Source organism: Pinus tabuliformis, chromosome 6 (assembly GCF_031772625.1).
Source record: "Pinus tabuliformis cultivar Carrire ecotype Pingquan chromosome 6, CPIR1, whole genome shotgun sequence".
NCBI lineage: Eukaryota > Viridiplantae > Streptophyta > Pinopsida > Pinales > Pinaceae > Pinus > Pinus tabuliformis.
In genome coordinates, this window is record NC_142292.1 from 35,594,685 (window position 1) to 35,609,894 (window position 15,210).

The window sequence follows — 15,210 nt, forward strand, 5'->3', positions numbered from 1 at the left end:
TAGATCGAGAGGTAACTAAAGGATATCTGGATGCATTAGAAAAGTTGGTGCCTGACAGGGAGGAATGTGCAGCTGTGCGCCTTGAAATAGGCAGATACTTCACTGGCAGTGGTTTGTATGGTAACTTCCATGCAATGGACGACAAAGATAAATTTGATTCTCTCACATGGTGGGAAACATATGGCGGCGACGGACTTTTGCGAAAATTGGCATTGAAAGTTCTTGCACAGGTTGTAAATTCTTCTTCTGCAGAGAGGTGTTGGAGCACCTACAGTTATATACATAATGTGAAAAGAAACAGGCTCAACGAAAACCGAGCAGAAAGCTTGGTTTATGTGCACTACAATTTGAGGTTGTTGAGCCATTACTGTGATCGGGCTAATGAAGATCCCACATATAAAATTTGGGACAGTCACCCTGAGGACGACAATTTAGAGGATGGCATTGTACATATGGAAGAACTAGAAGATGAGCTTGTACGGGATGAAGCTGAAGCAGCTGCAGCAGCCATGCCACCTCCACCTCCACCATCCAGTAGCAGTTCTCGGGGCCCGAGTCTTGTTCCATTGCTGTCGCCACCTCCATCGACACCCTCGCGTGGAGGCTCTAGTTCTGGTCGTCGGTCTGGGAGGGAGACTCCTAGAAGACCGCCAAGACCTACTTATACTCCTGGAGACTCTCGTGGCAAGGGCCACTTGTAGATTTACAGTTTACTTGTCTTTTTTAGTTTCTATTAGACTTGTCACTTTAGTTTTCATAACTGTTCAGTGTTGAGTTTTGAGTCCTTGACTCTTGACTCTTGACTCTTTCATATCATTATGACATTATGATATTTTTTGTAAACATTATATCACTGTGACAATGAAAATTTGAAGTTTGAAGTTGGGCCTTGGCAATTATAACTCATTGGTAATGATTGTGAATTATGAATATGATGCTTTGTGAAAGACTAAAGTTGTTTCATTTCATCTCATTATTCATGTTTCATTTTATAAATTTTTAACATTTCATATCATGTTAACAGTTAGAAGTTAGGACTTAGAAATATCTTCGATATTACTTCTTGTAATGGTTAAACTTGGCTTACAAGTACAACTTGTTACTTTGGTGATCAATGATGATAAATGTTATTGAATTGAATGTTATTTTAATTTATTATTTTACTAAGGTTGATGACGATTATAATTTCTAGATGATTGATGTGATATGGTTCAATGATCAATTTATGTTTTTTTATGTTTTTTATGTCTATTTCATCATTCTACATGTTTTTGTTGACATATATGTATCAAAAATTAAAAAATATAAAAAATATATATATTTTTAAAAAATCGCTCCGGGATTCGCTCCCAAACCGGGAGCTTCTGAAAATGGTCGCTCCCGCTCCCGCTTCCGCTCCCGCTCCCCGCTCCCGCTCCCGCTCCCGCTCCCGCTCCCAAGTAACACTGGAGAGAACTAAAGATACGCTGGCCCAAGGGTGATGCCTTAACCGCAGGAAGCCGCAGGCATATGAGGATGAGCAACAGACAGAGACCTAATACGAGGCACGCAGGCCCTAATCTACGCATAGTTCATGAAGAGAAAATTCATGTTGTTCATCTTGAGGACATTCCGCTGTAAATGGAAACATATACGCAGGTATATGTAGACTGGAGACATATACGCAGGTATATGAAGATACCTATTCCACTGTCCAATAAAACATACACAGGTCAATGGGACATGGATACGTTGTTCAATACGTTGTGTATGAGTTCATATATATGCTGGCAATGACTATATAACCGAGGTACATATACGCAGCAAATGGCAATATAACTGGGATACATATACGCAGCAAATGGCAATATAACCGGGATACATATACGCAGCAAATGACTATATAACCGAGGTACATATACGCAGCAAATGGCAATATAACCGAGGTACATATACGCAGCAAATGGAAATATATATATATACATAGTAATATACATGTTGTAGTACCGCAGTAAGGGAAGACAGTCATGATATACGCATAGCATGAAGATACGTTGTCATGTCATCTGAACGCAGTGTTGTAATAAAGAACGCAGTCCTATAATAGAGTCATACACATGGAGAGAACCATATACGTTGTCAATATATGCAGCTAGAACTCTCCTACGTTCTGGGCCAAAGCATATTTTGGCATACGTATAGTTCAGTATATATTTGTGTATTGATCTGAGCTCCTGCTAGCTCGTATACCCTCAACAGTAATTCTTGGTTATAATATCAGAACTCAAAGATGCAATCCTGATCTCGTTAAGGATGAGCCTCTCAAACGTTGTCACAAGCCTGTTGACAGTGTGAGGTAATCTAGATGGACAGCATGTAAACCTTTGAGTATTGCAGGTGACAGCGTGGCACATAAGATAGCCTTCAGGCTTGAACGGTTATTCGCAAGGCTGGAAGTTGCTGTCATAAAGGGCAGCATGTTAATGAATGAGATCATGGACATGGGCAATATCATGATGAATGAGATCATGAGCATGGGCAGCATGAAGCATGATGAGATCATGGGCAACATGGGCAGCATGAAGCATGATGATGCATGAAGTATGAAGTCATGGACATCTTGATGTATGGGCAGCACAGCGATCATGAGCAGCATGAAGATGCATGATGGTTCTACACGATAAGGTGCAGCAGATGAACGAAATGGATAGGTGAAGTCGTCACCTAGGAGATTCAGTTGAAGCAAAATGTCTTCAACTGATCTCATCATTATAGGAAATGATCTATGCTCAGATCCAGAAAAGTCAAAGTGTTGACTTTTGTTGTAAATGCATTATCTCTCTCTCTCTCTCTCTTTCTCTGCTGAACTTTGAAGAACATAAAAGAAGAATTGATCAAGGGTTTCCCCACACATTGTGGAGTTTGTCCCTGGCTAGCGCCACATCCTGTGTCCTCTTGTCTTGGCATGTCTTCTGCGATTTATATTTATGTTCTATCTGCAGTTTACTTTATGCTGATGTGATTGCTAATATGGAAAAGAAATTAAATAAATTGCTCTAGCATAGAACATACCTAAAACTAACAATTAACCAACTATTCCGGGAATAGAAGTTAAAAACCCATAGTGGGATCATCTAGAGACTTATCATTTGAAATAAGAAAGGGGTTTTCTTGCCATTTGCTCTAGATCAAAATTTATCTGTCTTTAAATCTCTCTCAAAATTATTTTTTATAACTTTAAATGAATAGATTTGTAATTGAAGAGTTTATTCTTGTAAATTTGTATATAGATCTTGTATATATTTTCTTCTAACCTTGTATATAATTTCTATTTATCTTGTATATATTTGTGGGGTTTTATTGAGTTTTCTTTGCAGATCTGAAGATAGGACATCAATTTTGGCTTGGATCTATTTGTAAATATTTTTTGCAGGATTGATCCCATCGAATTTCAAGGAAAAAAAAAATTGAAGCCACAATCCTCCTCCTAGCCTAGACGGCTAGGATTTCAAGGGGGGCGAAATTTTCTTGAGGTTGTCTGGCATTTTTTCTTGAGGTCGTGGCATTTCATTAGATGCCTTAAAAAGTACCCCCTGTGTGGGATAAAAACATCTTATGTAAACCTCCAATTGTTCTTTTCCGGGAATAAATGATGATCAAGGATGCAAGTCCTCCAACAGTTGATCGGCCATAGACATGACTTTTAGGCTTCGACGAATAAAGCAGCAGAGTGGGCACATCGTATTGATATCACATAAGCGCAGGAGGGTTTGAAGGCCCTTTTTTACTTCAAGATCGAATCCTTTCCAACGGTTTCTCACTTCATATAATTTTTTGCAAATTTTTCTTGAGGATTTTACTTGGCGTTTTGGTCATTTTACAGTTCATAACTCTCTTGTAATAGTTGCTAGCCTTGGAGGCTTACTTTGGGTATCTAGCAAGGGTTTGTCTCATTTTTTGTGGCTCAAAAAATTTCATTGAAGATTTCTTTTGAGGTCCGCTAGCATTTTTGCTCAAATTTGCTAGGCCGCAAACCCTCTAGGGCTTTAATTTTTGCCTTTGATTTTGATGTGTTAACCCCTGGAATTTTTGCAGAGATCGATGAACTTAAGAAGGGTTTCATCACAAATTTTTGGGCATAAAAATCAGATTTGGAAGGCTTGATTTCATTGCAAATTTTTTGGAGAAAGTCGCATACATTTTGAGCCCTTTTCCTCAAGGTCGAGAGCTCCTAAAGGACGCCTTTCTCAACTGGTGCGAAAGAGTGGATTTGGCAGTGGAAAGACAGAATTTTTGCGAAAAGTTTGGAGCCTTGAACCTTAAGAAATCACCATAAAAACTTTAACTAAAATCAAAATTTTGAAGCAATTTCCTGAGCTAGTCGTGATCTCTTGGAGGCTTTCCTTCACCTAGGCTGAGAGCATTTGGAGGTTGTTATTCATCCTTGACAAAGGTTGTGAGTTAATGGAAGGTTAGATCAATTGGATTGGGGAATTTACAATCATAATCATAATTGGATCTGGTTTGATCAGCCTTGTATCTTGAGGAGATTGTTGTTGAATAAATCTTGTCATTGTTGTAAATCTCCTTGAGTTGAAGAATCCTTTGGAAGGACTTCCTCCTTTGTAATATAATAATAAAGATCTTGTTCCTTGAGGGAGCTTGGGATCTCAATCCCATGGTATCCCGCCTCCTTATTTAAAAGGGAGGGCTTCTCTTTCTTCTTCTCTTAGTCTTTAGATCTAACTTACTAACTTGTCTCTCTTGCATTGTTAGATTCATTATCATCACAAATTAGATCTAATCTCTTAAGTTGCATTTATTGGCTATTTGATCTATTGCATTTGAAATAGTTCTTGTCTTTGTTTCACTTGCAATTGTAGATTTAAAGTAGTCTCTCTAATCTCTTGTTAGCAATCTCATTTGCCATCATTCACTTGTGCCTTCATCATATAACTTTACTTGTTTCCATTGTCTAATATAAGTAAAGAACATCTTAAGAAGCACTTATTGTCAAAGGCATTTTGGGATATTGCTCTAACATCCAAATCTAATTGCATCTCTCTTGTTTCATTGAGTAATCTTAAAATTTGCTTCATTGATCATTGTTGTAAGCTAATAATCTTGTGTTCTAAGTGATTATCATAAATCTTGATTATAAGTTTCCTCCATTGAAGTATCATTGTCATTGAATCTCATTGAAGCATTTGCATTTGCATCTTAGATCTAGATTGCATCCCCTAAAATTTACCTCTAAACATAAGTGTGGCTGATAGGAAGTTAGGATCACCTTCAACATTGTTCAATTTGAGAAGCTTGACCCTTGAGCAACGATTAAAATGAGTGACCTTGCAGTTTTCTTGTGGTCGAGTGCCTTGTAGGAATGGAGGCACTTGGGTTGCTAGAAGTCCTGGTTAGGTATCGTTAATGAGGCCTTGGCCTCCTTCCCCAACACTTCTCCCAACAACCTTGTTCTAAGACTTGCTTTGATAATTGAGGGGAAGGTCTTCACCCTTAGTATAGGCATATAATTAAAATTAACCAAGATCTTGCATCTCACATAGATATATCTTGCATTTTCTCATCTAACATCATCATTTTGCATTTCAATTGATTATTGTAATTGGAATTGTGGACTTATTTTCTACTTGCAAGTTTTACATTATTACACTTGTCATTTTCAAGCTTGTTGCATCTTGAAATATCATCTTTACTTGAAGTACAAGGTTTATTTCTCTTGCAAGCTCATCCCTTGTTTCTCATATCTTTAATTGTTGATAATATCTTGATTTCTTGTACTAACATTTTTTCTTGCAGCATTGCCTACCTCACAACTTGATATTGTATTGTTATTTGCAAGTACTTTAATTTATATTTGAGCATTGTTTTCCTTTTCACCTAAAGAAATCGCGCCTGGAGCAGCTCTCAGGCGTACATAGTTATATTTGAGCATTGTTATTAAGGCACTGGTCTCTCACTTTAAATCTCATTAAGTGTCATATTGATCTAATCGAATTTATCTTTTAGCATCCACCTTGCTCAATAATAATAATCTTACTTGCTAATCCTTAATCAGGTTGTTTAGAGAGGTTAGTGCCTTGCCCTTAGTCTCCTAGAACTTGTTGTTCCAACAAGTTTTCATTTTCCATTTATCTTTAGGGACTACCCCTCATAACTTGTCTAGGAGAGAGCTTAAACGGAGTGAGTAGGGAATAGGTGACAACCCTTACTCTGAGCGTTGCACCTTAGGTGTACACTTTGGGCCGCAACAAGAAGAATATTAAGGGACCATTCCCTTCTAGTAATAGCAGATCTATGGAGATTCATCTTATTCATTATGATCTTTGTGGGCCCATGCTAGTGAAATCTTTTGGAGGATCTTTATACTATACGATCTTTGTTGACAACTACTCTCGTAAAACTTGGATCTTCTACTTCAAGACCAAGGATCAAGTTTTCGATGTGTTCAAGGATTTCAAGGCTCTTGTGAACAGGAAAGAAGATCAAGATCCTGAGGACATATAATGGAGGAGAATATACTTCAAATGAGTTCAAATAATTCCACAAAGAGGTCAGGATTAAGAGGGAGGTCATTGTTCCATACAAACCTCAACAAAATGGAGTTGCTAAGAGGAAGAACATGTCCATCTTGGAAGCATCCAAAGTCATGATTCATGATCAAAATCTTCCTATGTTTCTGTGGGGAGAAGCTACGAATATTCTTGTGTATGTCCAAAATAGGAGTCCTCATCATGCCTTGAGAAATAAGACTGCAAAAGAAGTCTTTACAAGTGTGAAACTAGAAGTTGGACACTTGAGCATATTTGGCTACCCTGTCTACTTTCATGTACCGAAGGAGAAAAGATCAAAGCTAGAGGATTTCAAAAAGAAAGGTACGTTTGTTGGCTATTGTGGAAATTTTAAAGCTTACAGAATATATGTGCAAGGTGAAAGGAACATTGAATTCAATCGGGCTGTGACTTTTGTTGAAGATGTTGCTCTTGGGAAAGCTAGGGACTCTCCTGTCCCTACCAGCAGTGAGAGAGGAATTGATTCTATGGATGTAGATGTTGAGCCATCCATGCTTGAGTCTGGCCTTGTTGATGAGCCTATGGCACCCATGGATCCTATGGATCCTCCTCCTTGTGATCCTCCCACGAGAAAGAGACCATTGTGGCTTCGTGATACATAACAGGATCCAGAGAGACACGTAGCCCCGAGAGGCACCTTCAGGGAGAGCAAGCAGCCTCACAAATATTAGGGATATGTTGCCTTGATGAGTGACATTATACACTTTGAACCTTGCAGCTATGAAGAAGCAATGAAGGAACAGGTTCAGAGAGATGCCATAGGATTATGAGTCCATCATGAAGAATGATGTATGGGAGGTGGTTCTGAGACCTGAGGGGAAGTCTGTTGTGACTTCCAAGTGGTTATACAAAATCAAACATGCAGTTGATGGTAGCATTGAGAAGTTCAAGGCGAAATTCATGTCCATGGGATTCTCCCAAAAAGAGGGAGAAGATTATGATGAGATATTTGCACCTGTTGCCCGATACAGTATCATCTGATCCATAATTGCTCTTGTTGCTAATCAATGTTGGAGTCTTCATCACAAGAACAGACATCTCAATCAATCTACGAATCTGTGTCACTTAGAACAGAAACAACAAACTAATGTTCTGAAGAATACTAATGTCAGTGCAATCCGTTCATGTGATAACAATTCATCACAAGTTTTCAGTCACCGCAAGATTCCACAGAAGATTAATTTAGGACGGTCAAATTCATTCTCAGTGCGATAGTTTGTTTATCACTTAGAGGATCATATCGTCTTGCTTCGACAACGATGACAATTTTGAGACAAGAGGACGTCCGAAACAGGAAAATGAGATCAGGGCTTTCATCAGTAAATGATAATAATTATAAATAATGATTAGTTAATTAGTAATTAGGTTGAAGAGGCATGTCTAAATGAGACATGACTCTCCATGAAGAGGCACCTGCCTAGTATATAAGTAGGCCTCTCACTCTCATTTGTATCATCATTCATATTCATACATTTAATATATAATATTTGTATCCTCAATGGATATCTTCATATTCCAAGTCTTCTAGAGTATTTAATCCGAAGAACAAACTTTGTTCGCTACAAATACAATATATATAAAAATAATGCAAAAAAAACATAATAAACAAATGATTAATTAGTGATTAGTATAGAAGAAGCATGTTTCTAAGGACATGACCATTCATGAAAGGGTACCTGCCTAAGTATATATGTGGGCCCTCATTTGTAACATCTTATCATTTCACTTGTATTCAAATATTCTTATATAATATATTATCCTTCTCATAATGGACATTATTATATTTCAGATATTCTAAATATTTTGCTACATATATTTCAAACTGCTAATGTCAGCACAATTCAGTCTTAATAAAAACTCACACAAAGTATCTAGTAACTGCAAGATTCCATAGAAGATTAATGTAGGATGGTCAGATCCCTTCTCAATTTGACAGTTTTGTTTATCACTCAGAGGATCATATCAACCTGTATCAACAAAGATGACAACTCAAAAAATTCTGAAAGATGCGCCTAAAAACAGATAACACACTCTGTCAGAAATAAGCTTTGAGGGCAAAGCTTTCTGAAGAGAAAGACAATGTTATGAATATAATATATATAAAAATAACGTAAAAATAAATCATAACAAACAAATAATTAATTAGTGATTAGTAAAGAAGACGCATGTCTCCAAGGACATGACCATTCGTGAAAGGGCACTTACCTAAGTATATATGTGGGCCATCATTTGTAACATTCTCATCATATCATGTTCTTATTCAATATATTTTATATATTATTGTATCATCAATGGATATCTTCATATTCCAAGTCTTTTGGAGTGTTTAACCTGCTATTACGAACTCTGTTTGTAACATTGGTATCAGAGCGTAAACGAACTTTTCTCGTAACATTTATGTTTTAAATTAAGTAATTTGGCACACTGAATCCTATGAGATATCAGACCTTATAATGTGTCAATCATCTTTCTACATCCTTCATACATTTATCTTTATATAAAACATTCACTTTCCAAAACAAGAAAAATTTCATGTTTCGCAATCACAGCTATTTGATATTTATGACAATGGGAAACAGAGGTCCAACAGTGACGAGTAATAAACCTTAATCAAAGTGGTGCCAAGGTAGACAAGAGCTGCTTTTACGCATGTTCCAACAGTATCATATTCAGATCTGCAAGCAAACAATCAATAGTAACTAATCCTCATAGAGTCAAATGTAAGGCTTTAAGAATTAAAAGGAATTGTTTATTTTTATAGTGGAGCAAAATTATGTCATAATAAAATGCAAAAAACATTGGCAGTTTACTCAAAACCTTTAGTGCATGTGTTTTTGTAATCAAAAGTAGAACTTATTACAAAATCAACATGCAATAAGCTTGAATTTAGTATAACAATGTATAAACTCCTAAGAAACTACAAGAGTGTTAAAATCAACGACAATATAAAAATTTAAAATATAATGATGCCTTTAATATTAAGAATGCAAGTAGAATATGTCATATCAGGGTACTATGCTTCATGAAATATTGAGGTGCTCAACCAACCATTCTGAAGGAGTAAAAAACTTCTTAACGGTAAAGAAGAGATAGAATTATCAAGATGATATCGCTTGGTCTGTGTAAATGAGGTGTAACGTGCATACTTATACATTACATAATAATGAACAATTATAACAATCATAATTAATCACCAATGGTCATGACTCATAGCCCTTCACCACCATGACCATTCAATGAGTATTTATATCATCACAAGAGCTCTTGAAAATATTCGGTCAGTATATAGAAAATATATTTATCTTATACGTATTTCTCATTTTTATCTTACTTCCATTGGATGTTTTTACATCTGTAGTTATCAAACCAACATGTTCATAACATTGGTATCAGAACCAAAATGATCCTGCCTTGCAGCAAGATCTTCTTGTGGCCAATTTTTTCAAGACACTACTGTGAAAGAAGCACTATGTAGTATGAACATAGGAGCATACCAGTAAATAGAGAATTGGAAAGTTACCCGGAAATCATTCCACTGCCACATGTATCATAGAAACCAAGCAGAAGCACGGGAAACAAAATACTACTAAAACTTAAAAGAACCCATGAAATTCAAGTCAAAACAGAGCACTGGAAAAGAAGATTTCTGAAGCTGAATAGTGCCCTTTGCTAATCCACAGAAACCCTGATTGAAAATATTGATACCTGTAAGATTTTAATCACCAATTGTATGCAAAAGAAAAAACACATTTTATAAACTACATTCGCCCACAACAATCACCATTAACAAAAAATCTTTGCTAAATGATGACGCTCTATAAAAAGGGAATTACAACCGGAAGTTTCACCATTTACAAAAGGCAGAGCAAACTGCTTTGTTGCATGCCCTTCACCGGTTCTGATTTATCACTCCCCCCAAAACATTCCATTCTAGCCAGAACTGTGAACCATAAAACTGTAAATCATTGCTGTTCAAGCTGGCCTGAAATGGGGCAGCTTTTATGATTCAGACCCTAGCCTTTACTCCAAAATCAGGAAACCCTACAAATCAGAAAAACACATTGGAAGAAGTTGCGCCACATCGACTGTGGTTGTTGAAAATGTAGAGATGGAAGGTCTTCTGGCTTGTGCCTTACCCAATGAAGATCTCGACTTAGTCTTTCTGTAACATGAGTGTAAGTTCATGAGATGGACTTCAATTACGATGAATTGATTTCCAGTTTATGGAATGGTCATCAAGTTTTCATACGTAGTGTTGGAGCTTCAGTTAAGTGGAGTCTTCTTCAGTTTGACTACAGAATGAGGTGGCAGTTACAAGTTCAGCTAGAACAAGTTAAGTCTTCAGTCTTGATTGAAGAGAGAACGAGTTAAGACTCCAGTGTTGATTGGAGAGAGAACAAGTTGAATTCTCAGTTAACTTACAATCACAACTCAAACTTCTAAATCGAACTAGGCCTCCTTGCATGTGTGTATACTATCTATAAAGAGAAGGATGAAGGCACAAGATCAATCATTCGAGAGAGATCAATTCTTTGTGTGTAGAGTGTGCAGAATTGAGGAGCTTGTGCGCAAGGAAATAGGAGGTTTGCGCTAGAAAATAGGAGCCCAATTGTGCGTTAGAAAATAGAAGCAAGTGAGCAAGGAAATAGGGGCCCCAGTGCGCAAGTATTGTGGAGCAAAAATCAGGGATTCTCAAGGAAAGTCAAGGCTATTCGGCAGGAGAACAATTGTGTTCTCAGAGACAGATTGCTAGTTGCAGAAGTAGCGTGAATTCTAATAGATCCAATTGCTCAAGAACAATCAATAAAATAACACAACAAAGAAAGCAGGTTTTCCCTTTTGGGTTGCCTGGGTAAAACAAGTGCGTCAATTTTGTGTACATGTGTTTTTATCTCTAGTGTTTTTCCACTGCTTGTAGATTGTTAAGAAACTATGTATCTCGGTGAAAGTAGATTACAGCAATGACTTCAAAGCATGTAGATGTAATCAATGAGAATAAACCACCATAACCACTTATCACAAGAGATATAACAAGGATCAATAGCAAGTAATGACCAGTGCCCAAAGTGAAATAAATGCTCCAAGTAAAGATAACAACTTGAAAGTAAAATGCCTTGAAAATGATAGCTCAAAGATAAATGCTTAAAGTAAAGGCAATAACCAAGTACAAGAGATGCTAAAATCAAAATGTTTTGAAGTGCTTCTTGGTTCGTTTTAGTTAGGTTCTCACTTGAATTAAGGTAAATTCAGTATATAAGTGCAAATTGCAAAATTAGAACTAGTTACAAATCAACTTCCTCTTTGTGCCTTATCCTCGTTGGGGCCGCAATCTCAGAATAAGAAGTCTTAGAAGAGGAAGGGTCCCTAGTTAATATACTTCAACCAACAAGCCGTTGGAACTTGCTGGAGGTTAATTAATGAAATCTAGATAATGAAATTTATAATCTAAAGCAGTGAAATGAAATCTAGCTAAAGCAAATTTACAATTAGTCTACTCTAAGAATAAGGAGCAAAACTTATCAATTAGATGCTCAAGTGAAATGAAAGACTAAGCTAGATCACAACGCGATTGTTGAAATGAAAGATAAGCCTAGCTATATTGCATGAAATGAAATTAACTCAAAAAATGCAATCTACTCTAATGTTATGATGTGATTACCTACCCTAAGTTAATTTTAAATCCAATCCACAAAAAAGTAAACCATGGAAATACACACCCACAAGAAGATCCCCAAATGGGGAGAGGGATGCTTAGGGGGAAAATCCCCTAACTCCCAAGAAAAGTTATAATGCTTTATTAGATCCCTCGTGGAAAAAAGGATTGAAGTCAAGAGAAAGAAGGAAATCCCTTATAAATAAAAGGATGGAGAGAAATTGAAAGAGTTACAATGGATCCCTTGAAAGATCAAGGGTAGAAGAAAGATTCTTAGAAGAGTTTACAAAAGTGAATTTCACTTGTTTTAGCAAGGGGTGGTTCTAGGTTGCCTTCAGATTCTCCAAATCCTTAACGCTGGGTAAATTTTGCCAACATCTCCCCTTGTTATGGAGAGCGCCTGCTAAAAACCAGCAAGAAAATGAAGTTGGAATATGCCCAAAAAGAGATTAAAATTTAAAACAAGTTAAAACTACTTGCATATGTTAGCCAAAAATGTTAAGTAAAATTTCCGATAACCAAAGTTGAATTTCTGCACTAACTAACCAACAAAAACTTGGTCTTCTCTTAGTTTATCTGCTATCATTGGGGCAGCAGTAGATAAGGCAGCCTTTTAAGCTAGATAACAGTGTAAAGTGTTAAATGATGTTGTCATTCATGCCAACATCGATCTTTGAACGCCCTTAATATTCGTCTATGGATTGTAGTGATTCGAAGCTCCCATGGTCAAGAAAAGAAGAGAAGGAAGCAAGTCCCTGCAGTGTGGTCATAAAGCCCCGCCTTTGAGGAAGAATATGATAGGGAATATCAGTTAATTTACTTGCATGACCATCTCCATTGTGTGGTCTTCATCATGTCATTTCCATCGGTAGGTGGCACCCCACGGTTCCTCTCAGTTGAGGAGATATGTGTAATTGAAGTTAATATACACCAAATGCATGAGGCCAGCTCACCCAAGTTTGCATTTGGTTGAAATATTATTTTCAAATTAATATTATTATAAGCACAAGTGGGCCCTGACCATGTAATGCAGTCATATGGACCTAGGCTTAAATTTCATTCACTGGGTTTGGTCAAAGATCATAAAATTTGAAGACTCTGTTTGAAGGCATGTCGACCCTGCACAAATTTTAATGATTCAACATTATTAATATGAATATGGTTAGATGGTCGACTGTCCGTATAAACCGGCCCAACCAAACCTATATATACAGTGAATTTGTATCTGATTGGACGTGCAAAAAAAACTCTGTAATTGTGCTTGAAAATTTATGAGCGAGGAGTTCCTTTGTTCTGGTTCGCATCAAAAATGTAATCACAATCATTAACATCAATGAGCAATCTGGAGATGTTTCGTTATTATTTTTTATTGTTCTGACACAAATAATGCGATACCAATGTAGCGAATGAGCCAAAAAACCATCTGACATGCATTGACACTGTATATTTGCAAAACAAAGCCATTGTTCATTATTTCATGTGTACAACCATTGATGTTAGTCGAACACAGAGAGCCATGACCGCAGAGAAGAGCATCTGAGCCATAGAAGTTATCAAGCCAATTGAGCCACAGGATAAGCGATGCAACAATTATATTTAGTCAAGGCCATTTTGTAGTGAGCCTTTTTGCACTGAGAGGCGCTCTATAGCCTAGTATAGAGTAGATGTGTAGGTGTAATGTAACAATTTTAAATATCAGTTCAATTAAAAAATAATAAAAAGATAAAAGTGACATTGGAGATGAGTGTAAACATTTAAACGTTGGCTCAATTAATAATAAAAAGTTAAAAGTAGCATACAAAATGTTAGAAGTAATAAATAAGAAGTTAAAAGTAATATAAACCCTAGTATCGCGGATGAGTGTAAACATTTAAATGTTGGCTCAATTAATAATAAAAAGTTAAAGTAATAAAAATAATAAAATTCAATTTGTTATATTTTGATTTTGTTATTAACTTGTAAATAGGTTTTGCTATGATACCATGGGCAATACATGGCTTATCAATACCACATGCCCAAAAACCATAACTTATTTCACAATCAAAATATTTTATAACAATATAACAAGATTTTTAACCATGGATATTCACCCCCATTTTACCGTGGATATTATTAACTTGTAAATAGGCTTTTTTACAATACAATGAGCCAATACCATGGCTTATCAATACCACATGCCCAAAAACCATAACATATTTCACAATCAAAATATTTTATAACAATACCACAAGAATTTTAACCATAGATATTCACCCCCAATTTACCGTGGATATTATTAACTTGTAAATAGGCTTTGTTACAATACCATGAGCCAATACCATGGCTTATCAATACCACATGCCCAAAAAAAACATAACTTATTTCTAACAATATGACAAGATTCTTAACCATGGATATTCACCCCCCACTTTATCATGGATATTATTAACTTGTAAATAGGATTTGTTACAATACCATGGCTTATCAATACAACATGCCCAAAAAACATAACTTATTTCATAATCAAAATATTTTATAACAATATGACAAGATTCTTAACTTTGTATATTCACCCCGACCTTGCCATTGATATTATGAACTTGTGAATAGGCTTTGTTACAATACCATGGGCCAATACCATGGCTTATCAATACCACATGCCCAAAAATCATAACTTATTTCACAATCAAAATATTTTATAACAATATGACAAGATTCTTAACCATGGATATTCATCCCCACTTTACCATGGATATTATTAACTTGTAAATAGGCTTTGTTACTGTTGACACCTAATCTTTGGGATTAGGTAAACCATGTAAATATTGTAAATAGAAAATAAGGAGAATCAAAAGATGAAGAGACACTAAGAGATGAAACCCAAGAGTCTCTCCCTCCATGTATATATCTATGATCAATCTTAATGCAAAAGCACAATTCGCTTTGAGGAATTACCTCATGGCCTAACATGGTATCAAAGCACAGGTCCCAACATCTATTTTTGGCTTC

At 36.3% G+C, this 15,210-nt stretch overlaps 1 protein-coding gene across 3 annotated transcripts in view; it reads right to left on the reverse strand.

The window, feature by feature from the left end:
• Positions 1 to 15,210, reverse strand: part of LOC149257089 (uncharacterized) — a 170,491-nt gene that overhangs the window by 109,675 nt on the left and 45,606 nt on the right. For all 3 annotated transcript variants that reach the window (XM_089413604.1, XM_089413609.1, XM_089413606.1), the window contains exon 2: positions 9,175 to 9,244. In XM_089413604.1, coding sequence (XP_089269730.1) covers positions 9,175 to 9,244 — 70 coding nt within the window. The remainder of the gene's footprint in view (positions 1 to 9,174; positions 9,245 to 15,210) is intronic.